Raw genomic sequence first — 14,521 nt, 5'->3', positions numbered from 1 at the left:
TTTTAGATTTTTCTGAAGGTGAAAAAAAAGCGTGGACACACTTCCCTCTCCTTGAGAAAAACAGTATAAAAGGAAATACTTAAGGCTAGAGTGGCTGTTGCTTGGTACTAAGTACTGCATAATTTTGGCCTCCATCTGTTGGAGTGAGTGAAATGTCTAACAGGCAAAAGAAGGGGAGGAAGGAGTGCTTGTGTGTGGGAAAGGAGGGAAATTTCCAGTTTCCGATTATTAAACTGCCTTATTTAGAGCTCTCTTGGAAGAAATACTGGCAAGTGGCCCAGAGTCCCGACTTGTGACTGTTTGAGCTTTGCTGAAGTACTTTAAGGGAAGTCCTGATGTGTTGTTCTGAAGTGGAAACTGTGTAAATTATTTGTAATGGAGAGAATGATAAAAGAAAAAAAAATCCCATCTCCTTATAGCAACTTTCCCATTCCTGCTGTTTCCCTGGTAAGTTATCTTGTTTACTTACCTACAGAGTATAATGCAGACACTTCTGCTTTTTTTCATAATACTTTCCTGAAAGCCATGTCTTCAAAGCATTGAAAGTAATTTCTACTTTTATCAGAAATAAGATTACACTTAGACTTTGCATTTCTGATAAAGAATTCAGCATAAACAAAGTTTGATGTGACTAACACCTTACCTTTGTCTGGCATTTTGCAATTTTCTAAGGCACTTTCATATATGTAAGTTAATTTGATTCTCATAACAAATCAGAGAAGTAGATTTTATTACCCCTATTGTAGAAATGGAGAAAATGAGACATAGGAAGATGAATCAGCCTACTCACGATCATTTAGTTGGTGGATGATAGAGGGATCCAGACCTTTAGTAGAACCAGACCAGAGGCACTTCTTTTCTCCCTCAAATCAACGGAAAACAGCTACCATGTAAATCAGCCCACCTCCATCATCTTGAAGTTAATGTAAATTTTCTTGTCAAATTCACACCTGTATTTTTTCATAATCTCAAGGCCAATAAATCTCATCTTCACCATTCATTCTTTTTCTTGTTAAAAATTTTTTTTTAGTTTTCTTAACTGATACCCAAAGCGTCTTATGCTTCTTTTTCCCCTAACGTTTTTCCATCTCTGACCTCTGAATCTCTTTCCACTTTAAAAGCCACAGTTTATTTGTAAGCACCCTAATCTGTATCCTCAGCTTCCTCACAGAACCATACCTTCACCTTCTTGCCTTAATTGAAACCTGGCATTCCCCCAAGGATATCACTTCCCTTGAGCATCGACAAACAAAAACTACTTTTTCTCCCCACCTTCCAACATGCTGAGAGAGATTTGGAAGCAGTGTTGGCGTTCTCTAGCTTCTAACTGCCAGTCCAGGTGATCCCATTCCCACCTGTATGCAACTCCCCACCCTCTGCGCCCTTTCGAGTATCATGCTATAGCATGAAGCATAATCACATCGTGCACCAGCTTCTTGGTCACTCCCCCAGATTCACAGAGAGCTTCAGGACCTGGCCCACAAATGCCGCCAGACTCCCGCGTTATCTCAGACAACCTCAGCATCCATGATTCATAGCTTCTCAATCACACAAAGGGATTCCAGTGCCCTTTGCCTCCATTCCTCTTTAGCAGAACTCATTCCTGTGGCAAAATCCTAGCTTGACATTTACCCAGATGCCCTGAAAACCTAAACTTTAGTGACTCTTCACACCTCTGAAAGCACCTGTCCCAGCAACTTCCTGACTTCTTAGTAATTTCTGTTCTTGATCTTTCTTCAATGCTTTCTGTTGCATTCCTACCTTCACTTCCTTCCCTACCCAGCATAAACCCCAAAAGCCCATCATTTCCCAGAATTGCTTCTGGGCACCCACCATGCCCTCCCTCTATTTTTGCTGTACTGCCAACAAACTTGCTATCACCTATGGTTTCTAACTGGTTAAAGACATGGGCTGGGGAGTCAGACTCCCTCAATTTCTACCATTTAGTAGTGATTCCACCTTAGGTAAGTCATTAATTTTTCAGGGCTTCTGTTTCCTCAATTGGGAAATAATAATAGAGTACTTATCTCATGACCATCACAAGTTATTGTAAAGATTAATTGAGATAATATATGTAAAGTGCTTAGGATAGTACCTGATGCATAAGCGCTCAATAAATATTTACTATTTGGATTGGCCAAGAAGTTCATTTGGGTTTTGAAAAACCCGAATGAACTTTTTGGCCAATCCAATATTATTACAAATAAACTGCTTGATGCTGCTTCTAAAAAAAAAATCACATAATCAAATTAATAAGTGCCAATACATGCCTAAATCTGCAAAGCAAAACACAAACATTTTTCACCTCTCTCCCTAGATATTGTCCACTTAAGGGAGATGCTTGAGAAAATACCCTTGTAGGGCCTGAGGACCTCTGATACCATCATGTTATCTATTTGTCCTCCTCATCAAAGGTAGATGGGATTAACAGACTGACTAATGTCTATTATTCTTAAGGTAGTAACAGCAAGGATTTTGTGTGACCGCTTCCCAGAAGACAGACTAGAAGAAGTAGGCATTAGACGTGAATAGACATCTCACAAAGGAGAAAAGATAAATGGCTAAGAAATACATTAACAGATGCTCACCCTCATTAATAGGGAAATACAAATTAGAACTACAATGAAATAACATTGCACATTCTTGAAACTGGCAAAAACTAAGAAATCTAACAATATCAGATGTTGGACAGAATATTCTAATAGGCATGTAAATGGTACAATCACTTTGTGAAACATTGAGGGGTTATCTTGTAAAGCCAAATACATACTCCGTGGACCAGCTGTTCCATCCCAGTGAAGCTCTTTCTCATGGGCCTCAGGACAATGGTTAGAGCCAGACAAAACTGCAGGCAACTCTGTGCACTGACAGGAGAATGGATTAAATAGTGGTACATTCGTACATTCACACAGAAGAATATTAACCCCACACACAAATGAAATATAGCAGCAATAACAACATGGAAGAATCTTAGAAACAATGTTGAAGGGAAAAGAAAAAAGCACATCTCTAACAAGTAAATGTATATATTGAATAGTATAATGACATTTTACATATATTAATCCATTTAATTCTAACATCTCTTTGAGGAAGGTAGTATTGCTTTCATTTTACAGATGAGGAACCTGAGGCACAGAGAGTTTAAGTATTGATAACTTGCTGATAAGTGTAGGTTCCAGGATCTAGTTGACATTTACTTTATGCTTACACAGTACCACACACTTGCCTAGATTATTATTTTATAAAAAATGCTCCACATAAAATGTCCTTGATTTTTCTGCCTGATTTAATCTTTCTTCCAAAATCAACACAATGAGTTAGAACTGGGGAATCCAGTTTATCATATCCCTTTGCACTCTTTCAACCTTATCACAAAAGTGCAGGCTCACTGGATAGTTTGATCTTCCTTGAATGGTCTTCTGAGCTATTTTCCAGATTTCACATGTGGAAACAGAATGTGACTCACTTTCAATGCCCTAAATTAGCCCTGAGGCCCTGGAACTTCCCTTCAGTCTATGCTTTTCAGAATGCCGGTAACCAAGAGATCTGAAAATGAAGGAATTCGTTTCCCAGGAAGCATCCGCACACACCCCACCACCACCACCCTACCCCCCAGAAATCTCTTCCTCAGTCTTTACTTAATACCCCTAAGACCCAAAGGACAGAACTTGAGCAGCTAGAGGAAGGATCATTTCTTCCTGCCTCACAGTCTTAAGAATAATGCTTGTAAATTTGTGACTAAGCACTATATAGCAGGAAGGGGAGGAGAGCCAGGAATCCAGAACCTTTGTTTTATTCCCAAGTTCTTCTGCTTAGCTGTGCAATGTTGGGCAAATTCAAATTCTCTGGAGTTCATTTCCTTTAGTTATGCACTTTGCTCAGACTTGACAAACATTTATCGAACGACTCTAGGTGCCTTGCACCCTGCCAAGCACTGGGGCTATAGGGATGCGTAAGACCTCGTTAGCTACAGAGGACCTCCCAGCCATTAAAGAGCTGTCTTTCCAGAGTGGAAAAGTATGGATCTTGGTGCCTGAGGTGGTTAAGCAGAGTGTGGGTAGCCTTGTGGTGGAGATGTTGTAGAGACTACACAATGGTCAGCATACTGTTGTGGTTAAGAGCTCAGCTCTGGGGTCAGTCATAACTATAGATATCCTGGCTTTAACCCTCATGAACTCTGTGACTTCAGGCAAGTTACCTAACCTGAAGAATCAGTTTACTCATCTCTAACACAGAGATAATAATTAAACTATATTCGATTTGAGGATCAAATATGATAAATGCATATAAAAAGGAGGGTGAAAGTCATGATAAATAAATGTTACCTGTCTTCCTCATTCTCCTCTTCATATTATTATTGTTAATACATCATTTATTGCTCAGCAAGGTGTTGTTGCAGGGTTTGGAGATTTAGAAGTCGTCCATCAATCTTGCTCAGCTCTAGCTAACTCACTGGAGGATGGTACTTCAGATGGATATTCAGATCTTGTCCCAAGGCCTTTCCTGAAGATGTTGACATGTGTTAATGGGATGATTACAGGCCAGTGAAAAGTGAAGTTGACCTTGGAGGAGGTTCTTCTAAATGTTCTGAAGTATGAGGGATGGTGTAATTAAGCATAGAATAAGCAAGAGGATGCATTTTAGATAAAGTGAGGGTGTGTTAATACATTCTATTGGGAGAGGTTTAAATAAAGAGTGAAAATCATGCTGAATAAACTTGACTTGATCTAAAAAATTATGGTCCAGAAATTTTATCAGAAGTGAATGATGAATATGACTACAAAGAAATTGTAATTAACTTCTCATGTATTAAAAATGCATGTATTTCAAAAATACAAACTGAGCAAAATATTTGCTATATTTTCTCATGTTTATGACAAAGGGCTAATTTTGTGAGTATACTAAAGAAATCTTACAAATCAGTAAGATGAGGAATAACTCAATTGAAAAATGGATAAAGGACTCAGACAAAATATTCAGGAAAAAAGACACAAATCTGGCCAATGCATGTGGGAAGATGTTCAACATCATTCATGATTAGAATATGAAACTTAAGATAACATTCAGCAAAGATTAAAAAGAGATCAGTATAACCAATATTAGTGAGAGTGTGAGGTAACTAACTGGCATACTCATACACAGTTGGTGTAAACTAGTATAACTTTTAGGGAGGAGTAATTAATATTATCTTTTAATATAAAAAGTGCATATACTCTGACTCACTGCTAAAAGTTATCTTACAAATATACAAATTCATAATGCACAAAGTTCTATACACAAGGATGTTCACTAAGAATTATTTGTAATAGCCAAAAAAAATCCATTAGTGAAGAACTGTTTAAACAATGACAGATCCATGCAATGAATAATGAGGTAAGTCTACCTATATCGATAAAAAATGATGTTCATAGTATATTGTTAAATCAGAAAGACAAACTAAAGAACAGTGTGCATAGTATGCTTCTGTTTATATGAAGAAGATATAAATAAGGATATATGCGTAGAAATGCCCTAGAAGGAAACACAAGGAACTTTTGTGGTTGTTACCTCTGGGGATATAGGGGAGGAAGTGTTTGTCTTTTACTGAATTCCCTCTGTACTGTTTGATCCATCAGCCTGTAGAGATTGTGGTTAAACCATGGACTGCTGTGGGGATTAAAGGCTGAATTGATTGGCTGAATTCCCATGTTTTCAAAATATGTCAAGGTAAGGAGGATTTTTTAGCTGCAGAGACATGAGAAGACATGCCTTATCATCAAAGTTTGTTGAATGTGAGTGTTTCTTGTAGGTGTTTCTTGTTTAGCATATTCCTCAGTGTAACCTCAGAGTTATATTAAGCTAGATCAAGGTGACTTTTTGTAACCCTAGAAGTGGAGTGGTTGATGAAGTGACGGGCTCTTGTTGATAGGGAAATAGGACACCAAGATTATCTAATCGTCTCTTTTCTTATGCCTTTTGATCGCCCTTCATTCTAACAGGCTGATATTGAAAACTTTCTCCACAGGCAGGCAGGTTCTCTGGGTGTGCAGGGGGCCATTGGGCATCCCAGCTGGCAAGCTTAATAAGGAAGATTGGTCACTGAATAGAACTGTTTGAGGCATTTTGGGCAGTTCATTAATCCTTGATGATTCTGAAACTGGTTGCACAATTCTGCATAAGGAATACATTGTTTTTCCTTCCTGTGGTTCATTGTGATTGTGGATGGGTGCCTGGTGAGGGGTATGGCTCCTATAGGACTGCCATGGCAGTAGAATGTCCAGTATGGCAACAAAACACATACTGATGGCCAAGGCAGGAAATGTTCATTTGAGACAAGGCCTGGGCACTGGGAGAGGTTTTTCGTTATTTTTCATTAAAGATGAGGATCAGTAATGCTATAGAGATCTAAGTTTTCAGTGTAATCAGGGAACTGAACCCTCTGGTCTTTTTGTTAGTTGATGACCTAAGCAGTGAGACACACTGTTACTTTAGGTGGTACCACGTTTTGTAAGGATCCATAATGGCAGGGACAAATCAAAGTACTGAGAACTAAAGGTTCTCTGTGGCGAGGGAGTAACAGTCTGAGTTCATTGCTGATGACATAACGATTTGGCCGTGCCAAATCTTGATCTCAAGCTGTGCTGTTCAATATGGCAGCCACTGGCCACATGTGGCTAAACTTAAATACTTTAATATTAAATAAAATTAGTAAAATTAAGTGAATTAAATAAAAAATTCAGCTCCTCAGTCATCCAAGTCACATTTCAAGTGTTCAACACCAGTATGGTAAGCTAGTGGCGACCGTAAAGGACAACACACATTCATGGAACAGTTCTATCAGAGTAGAATGTTCTGTTGAGCAGCACTGATGTAGAAAATAAATAGGTCTCCAAAGATATTCTATCAAAAAACACCATTTGGATGCTTGCTTGACCATACCAGGGAGTCTCTGGTTTTTATTCTGAACCACTAGAGATCTGAAGTAGAAGGGTGGAGGCAGTAGGATTTTAGATTTCGGTGTGAATTGTAAAGTCTCACTTTTTCAGTTAAGATACCTTTTGTTGGCAGATCACTATGGATAATGGTCACAGGCAAGGAGGTAGGAAGATGCGACGCTCTGAGGTTAGGGCTTACCCTGAATGAGGAGTGAGTGACCTGATTGGGCAGAAGGAAGTAGTCAAAGATACTTTTAATACTTGAACAAAGATACTTTTAATACTTGAACAGCCAGTACAGCTGTTTAGTTTCTGGAACTTCCTTTGGTTTCTGACCTCCGTACCTTTCTTTATCTGATTATATTGGTAAAAATAGGTTAGGCATCCTAAGAAGAACATGAATCTCAGCTTCCCTTTCTGGTTTAAGAGATTCTTAATGCCTTCCTCGAAAGGAAAGTACTTCTTTCATTAGTCCTGTTTCATATGCCTCTAAAACTTTAAAAGGATTTAAGGAAAGGGAAATCAAATGAAGGCCAATACTACTTCTCACACTAGTTCAGGGTGTCCCTGGTGGCTTGTAGCATATCTAAATCATTTTCAATAGAGTCTGGTGAGACATTTGGTTGCCCCCTCCCATCCACATCTTTTGAAGTAGACTCATGAACTGAGGAATTGGCAAGGAATGAACACTGTTTGAGGTCTTCATCTTTAGGGGCTAGGAGACAGGATGTCAAAGAAAATCAGAGGGTAAGGTAAGGTGTCTCTCATGGAAGTTAGAAAGTAGGTCAAGAGAGAGATGTTAAAAAGAAAGTCACTATTCAAAGAACAGCTAGGATTAAGAACAGAGAAACTGCTAGACAGAGCCAAGAGTTTTCTCTAGTAACTGTAACAGGAGCAGTTTTCATGAACTGATGAAAGAATAGGAGAGTGGCTACAGGGAACAAAGAGGGAATTTCCAAGGCAGCAATAAAAACATGAGCACTGGACCTTATTTATTTAGTCTTGGATACTTCATCATCCTCTCATTCAAGTAAAAGCTCTAGCATGCAATAAATACTTGTTGAATGAATCCTCAGGAAAGAAAGTCACACTGAATGCATAAATTCCTTTATTGAAAATATTGGGCTAGCACTGCATTACATATATTCAGTATCCATAAATGAAGGGCCACACATTTCTGATTGGACAATACTGTTTTAAATAGAGAACACAGCATCTGAATATGCTCTCACAAGTATAATATCATGGACTAAACTAGGTATGAGTGAACTATATGCAAAATGACCATTTCGTTAATAGCATATGGTTGCAAATGGCATAAATGGTAAACGTGATCATCATGAGACATTCCTGGTATCTCATACCAACACATAATTTAACAAGCAGATTAAGGTTAAACTGCCAATAAGTTGTTAATCAAGAGTTCTCAATAGGAGAACTTGGGTGAAAGTGCACCCAGGCTATAGACTTAAGATTTTATAGCGTTCATTTAAACTTGCGTGGAATGTGGGTGGAGTAAAATAACTGTTGATCTGACAGGAGGCCACTTGGCAATTTGTTTGTTCTCTTTTATAAATAGTCTAAAATAAGAGAATAAGCTAAAGGAAATATTCTGCCAGCTTAAGGCCAACATTCTAAGAACTGTTTACTTCTTTAAAATGCAGGTATATAAACACTACTTTTTATTAATTTTTCCTTCTAAGATCACTGGGTATGTATCTTATGACAGACCACTTTCTCAGCTTTGGCTATCATTTGACATTTTTTTTCCATTAGCAGTCTTTGGCTTTCATAAACGTCTGACAGTCAATAATATTTGTTAAAATTTTAACAAGTCTTTATTATTAACTTTAATAAAAGAGTGTTTTATGATGTGAAAGTGAGTTGATATTAAAAAACAAGTTTTTACTTTTTATTCTAATTTTGGTATGAATGCATTTCTTTGCATTGATTTTTCTCAAATAAAAGAGTCTAGAAATCAAGACAATTGGGATAATTTGCCCTTTTTTTCATTTGATATAAAATATACAGAAATTAAAACACTCAGTCTCATTTCAAACAGAGGCCTGTTCATTAATGTAAAAACTTGGGGAAAATTATGCAAAAAAATCCAATAAAAATACAATTTTTGTTATTAACACGTGATTTTATAAGAAGCAAAACATTTTCTTTTCAAAAGCAGGGTTTGTTCTAAATCTAGGATCATAAAGGTATACATTTCTGTAAATATCAACTTATGACTGAGAGAAATAGCTTATTTTTCTTTTACACAGTTGTGTTCAGAGTAAATAACTAAAAATGTACCTTTTTAATGACTAAATGGAAAGCTGGCCTACAACAGTCAAATCAATGAACATTGGTATTGAGTTTTAAAAAATTCAGAATTATGTGTATATATATATATGTGTGTGTGTATACATACATATATTTGGACATTAAGCAGCACATACATATACATATCACCCTAAACAATCAGGGCAAAAAAAATTTAATATAAAACTATATAAATCAAATGGGTTTGTTGCCAAAACATAGCACAAAATGTATACATTTCTTTATTTCAAAATTTGACACATTAAAAGAAAAAACTGCCAACACATTTCAGACAATATACTAGAAATAATAAATAAAACAGTTTTTAAAAATCATATATTCCCTTTAAGTGCTGTGCACTCTGAGTTTTCCTAAATGAGACTAAACTTTTCCATGGCAAACAACAGTATGCTGTACATTTTGGTAATGAAAATTATATTGATAAATATACAAGGAATGTATATATTTCCACAGTATTTTCTTTTTCACAGTTAACAAAAATAAAAATTGCATTCAACTCACATCTATAAATATTCTGATTCCTCACTGTATGGATTTGAAGGAAGTGAGAGTATAAAGTCTTTCAACAATCTGGACTTCAGATTTCTTTCTTCATCGTCTGCCTTCCACATGTACCTTTCAGAATCTCTCTGCAATGTGATCACACGCTGAGATGAAGGCAGAAAGAAAGCACTATGATGGGATGAGGCAGTCTGGGCTGGGGCTTGCTCTTCCAGCCAGCTTTAGCAGGGCTGATTGAACCCAGTCTTTTTAATGTCGTATTTTAAGGCAGTCTGAATTTCACTCGAATGTCCATACCTCGAGATCCTGAACTATGAAGTCTTCCTTTTTGGAAAGAATATCATTATTAAAAGTGCTGCAGGAGTTGCTTCGTCCATGGTATAAATCAGCATCTAGCCATAAACCAAATCGTCCCCTGAAAAGGTTAATAAAATGGTGAAAACATTTCAATTTTATGTGCACACTTTCTGTCCTCCCTTGCCCCAACTTCTTTCTTTTATGCTGTACACAGACAAAACCCTAAACTGCTTATAAAACAAAAGGTACATTTCCTTTATTTCATTTAAATGACCCATCTTTCCTAAAAGACGGGTGGCAGTAGTCCCTCAGTTAGACACATAAATAAGTCATTTTACCTTCAATTCTTAGTGTCATGTGTTAGACCACACTGTCCTAAATAATCGAAGCACATGGACTAGCTAAAATCACCTGACACCAAAGTTTCAGTTACCTGGGTCAAAACAGGCTCACTCAAGTCAGGTGGTAATTATAATAACAACAAAAACCTTACCCTCCACCACCAAGTTCCAAAGAACTTATGTCTCCATTGATAAAGTAAGAGTTTTCTCCACTCCACTTAAAGACCTTAGGACAGAAACACAAGACAGAGAACAGACATTTCAATCTGGAGAATTCACGAAGAGGGAGTAGCAGCATAGTACCTGTGTGTGTGCAAGGGCACTACCCATTGGCTGAGGAAGCTCCTGACGGCCAGACCTCTCCCACACCAGGATGAGATCTCCAAAGGGGTTATGATGTAGGAAAGACCTCTCAGACACATGTTGGCTCTGACTTGCAACCCCTCCCTGATATTAGACCATGCAAAAGAGCAGTTCCCAAGGCCTGGGGAGGGAATCTAAGCAGTTTCTGTGCTGCAGTCATGAAGTGCTGGCCAGGCTAGAGTGAGGCCAGATGAGGTTACCTCGAGTAACGGGATGGGACAGCTGCTGCTCCAACCACAGCCCCCCATCACCGACCCTCCTGACACCGTGACACCAGGAAGTTGGGTATTTCTTTCATCTAGGTACCTTGAAGTTAGGGCTAAACGTGTAGAGAAAAGTTTCGCCTGTGCCATAATAGTGATCACTGAACTTGAAAGGATGAGTTGCATATGCTCCAAAAATCTGTCAAAAGAAAACAGAAACCTTATCTACTTTCAACCATAAACCTCCCAAAAAAAAGACTTTCTGAAATATTTTAGCACAATCCTATTCTGAGATCTCATTATATCTCTTTCAGCAAAGATCATTACTAAATCAGAGTTCCTAAATAAAAAAAGACCACCATCCAACAAATAAAATGTCCCCAATTCTCATTAGAACCCAAGTGGCTTAGAGAACTTATCTGTCAAAGGCCAACAATTGCTCCAGTTTTAAAAGACTTCCGAAGTCCACTATAGAGACAAATTTCTTTTAGTGAATACAGAGGACATACTGGAAACATTAACAAGATGCATCTTGCACACAGAAATGAGTGGTTGAGAGAATGAAGGCATATCTCTGATGTGTTTTCTAAGTAAAATTGTGGCCAGAGGTTTCCCTGGAGAAAATAAATTTTTCTCTCCTTTGATTCGAAAAATGAGTTTTCAACATACTTATTAAAACTGCATCCTTAACGTGACTGATCCAGTATATCTTAGTTCAAAATGGCTTTTAAGAAAAAAGTAACAATTCCGTAATACTGTGGGCTTTAAAGGTGGGTTAGATGTATCTGAATCAATGATTTTTCTATTATTTCTTATTGGGGTTGGAAGGAGTAGTCTTTTCAGAACACGCATGTCCACTGCTTCAGCTTCCTATCCTCTGCTCAGATCCTGACCAGTGTGTGCAGGAGTGAGGACTGGCAAGAATATATATTCTGGAAATGTCCCTAGGTGATTCTGATATATTTTCTCCAAATCCCACTTGGGAAACAATGCTTTTTTAAAAAAATATTTATTTATTTGGTTGTGCTGGGTCTTAGTTGTGGCATGCGGGCTCCTTAGTTGCAGCTCGCTGGCTCCTTAGTTTTGGCATGTGAACTCTTAGTTGTGGCATGCATGTGGGATTTAGTTCCCTGACCAGGGATCGAACCCGGGCCCCTGGCATTGGGAGCGTGGAGTCTTAACCACTGCGCCACCAGGGAAGTCCCAAGAAACAATGCTTTAAATGGAGTCTACCTGAAAAATGTCTTATAAGTTTTCAAACTAATTTAAATTGGATTATCATCATCATGGAATCTCTTCTTTACCAAGTACACTCAGTTCCTAGCTCCTTGAAATACTAAAAATTAGGTAGAGTAGAAGTCTAGAATCTCTTTCTAATCCATGTTCTTCATACCAAAACCTGTCCCTAGAGCTGTTAAGAACAAGGAAAAAACAGTAACAAATTTTCTTAGCAATCATGGAAATCTGTTTAAGCACTGGAGATATGATGATACTAAGAAATTACTGTTAATTTTTTAGGTATTATAGCATTATGGTTATGTAAGAAAATGTCCATTTTATTTTTTTCTATTAATTAACTTAGGAAGAAATTGTAGAATAATGGTATTGTTGGGTCTATACCATCGAAAATTTTAACATGTTTGACAGTAATAGAACAAAGGAATCCAGGGGAATGAATGAAGATAGCCCAAAGTGGTAAAAGGAAAGTTAATATGACAAAACCTATGAATGTATAATTGCTCTCCTTTCTTCTCTCAGCTTTCTTAGTAGATAAAAATTATACAAACAGCTATGTAACAGTTTATTGTTGAGTTTGTAATATATATCAACGTAATATAACAAAATTACCACAAAAAGTAGAAAGATGTCATAGAGCAATATAGGAGTAACATTTCTATATTTCACTGGAATTAAGTTAATATAGATCGGACTCTATTACCTGATGATTGTTCTATTATTTTCCACAATGCTTTGTGGTATAAATTACTCCACGGTCTCATTCAATTAAATTTGGGCCCCTTTGCAGGGGTAGTTTCTGTGGCCAGTCTATGAAGTTCATCCTGACTCCAGGAAGGCTCTCCTTAGCTGTCTCTTTCCCCGGTTCTCTCTGGTAAACTAGATGGTCTACAGCTTAGTTTGCTGCCTTCATGGAACTACCAGCCTCCTCTTAGTTGTTTACCACCAAAATTTTCATTGTTCTCTAGAGTGTCCCTTGGCTTGACCTTCCCCATGTTCTTCTAAATAACATCAGTTCCTTTGGAGAGAGCTTCTGAGCTATATGTTTTATGGTCCGCCTCTTCCCCTGGAGCTGGGGGCTGGACAGTGGCCTGCTTTTCTCAAAGGTACAGTCCTGTTTTATGAGCAGGGTGCTGGGCAGGGGCAGCAGCCACTGGTCTTGGCTCCGCTCACCTGACATGGAACTTCTGCCCTATGTGCTGGAGCAAGGGCAATAGAGACCCCTGTATTCTCGGCCTGCCATGCAGAAGGTAGAGCAACTGTCCTCTGAGAAGGGGCTGGTCAGAGGAAGAGAGCCCTGAAATTTAGCCTCTGAAACAGAGATCTTGGGTAGGGGATAAGACATGCTGGGGACCTGCCCCTAGAGGAGGCATATCATAGTCTTTGCCTGGGAGCTGGCAGCTGAGGGATCCTCATCTTGTCCACACGTGCCCAGAAGGAAGCTTGTCTGAACAGGGGTTGGGGGAGGGAGCAGGCTGTGCCTTCAAATACCGCAGAATCTCACTATTATTACTGGGCTTCATTAGATTTTCTTAAATAAATGGTTCTTCACTTGCTGTATGCCCTTAGGGCAATTTCCAGAGACTTTAAATGATTGTTGTTTTTATAATTCCCACCAGTAATGATTGTTTCACTGGGGATTGATTCCATAGAACTCCTCATGCCTGCCATTCTGCATGCGTAATGCTTTTATCTTAGAATTTTATATAATTCATTTCCAGATAAACTTACAGGTGTTGTTCTATCATGTTCCCAAGCACAGCAAGCCGCATCCTTGCCTTGGGGGTAGGTGGGGTGGGGAAAGCAGAGTTATGCCTTCAAATAACACAAATGCCTCCAGGGCACCAGATCCAGTAAGATTATACCTCTAGACAAACAGTGTAATCTTCAGGTATAGGCAGGCCTCCTTTACATATCTGCTGATAGGAAGCTGAGTAATACTGGGCATCATCAAAACCTGCTCTGTGAGGCCAACACATTCCCCAACAAGTTCTCTTTTGGTAAATTAATAGAACTAATCTATACTTACGGTGCAGGTACGGGCGCGTGTGCGTGTGCGTGTGCGTGTGCGTGTGCGTGTGCGTGTGTGTGTGTGTGTGTGTGTGTGGTCTAAAACCATCTAGCCCTATCTCATCTAAAAAGTAGCACCTAACTTTGCAAACATTTCACTAAATCCCTAAGTAATTCCATTTTAAACCTTTGTTATTATTATTTAAATTTTTAACTTGACTCTCCCTACTGTTCAGCTTGGACTATGATTAAATAAAGTGTTCTCAATCAGTAAATAACAGTAGGAACAATGATAGTAACTAAACTATTCCTCACAACTCTT

At 38.3% G+C, this 14,521-nt stretch overlaps 1 protein-coding gene across 6 annotated transcripts in view; it reads right to left on the bottom strand.

Annotated features, from left to right (window-relative positions):
* Nucleotides 1-8,005: 8,005 nt before the first annotated feature.
* NCOA7 (nuclear receptor coactivator 7) overlaps nt 8,006-14,521 on the bottom strand; it is a 143,831-nt gene continuing 137,315 nt past the window's right edge. For 5 of the 6 annotated variants that reach the window (XM_019951689.3, XM_033867683.2, XM_073789563.1 and 2 more), the window contains 3 exons: nt 11,057-11,152; nt 10,540-10,613; nt 8,006-10,164 (listed from right to left, as the gene is read on the bottom strand). In XM_019951689.3, coding sequence (XP_019807248.1) covers nt 10,029-10,164; nt 10,540-10,613; nt 11,057-11,152 — 306 coding nt within the window. In that variant the 3' untranslated portion in view covers nt 8,006-10,028. The remainder of the gene's footprint in view (nt 10,165-10,539; nt 10,614-11,056; nt 11,153-14,521) is intronic. The other variant, XM_073789564.1, reaches the window with a different exon arrangement.

Source organism: Tursiops truncatus, chromosome 12 (assembly GCF_011762595.2).
Source record: "Tursiops truncatus isolate mTurTru1 chromosome 12, mTurTru1.mat.Y, whole genome shotgun sequence".
In the NCBI taxonomy this organism is placed as follows: Eukaryota; Metazoa; Chordata; class Mammalia; order Artiodactyla; family Delphinidae; genus Tursiops; species Tursiops truncatus.
This window is presented reverse-complemented; position numbering and strand designations above follow the sequence as displayed.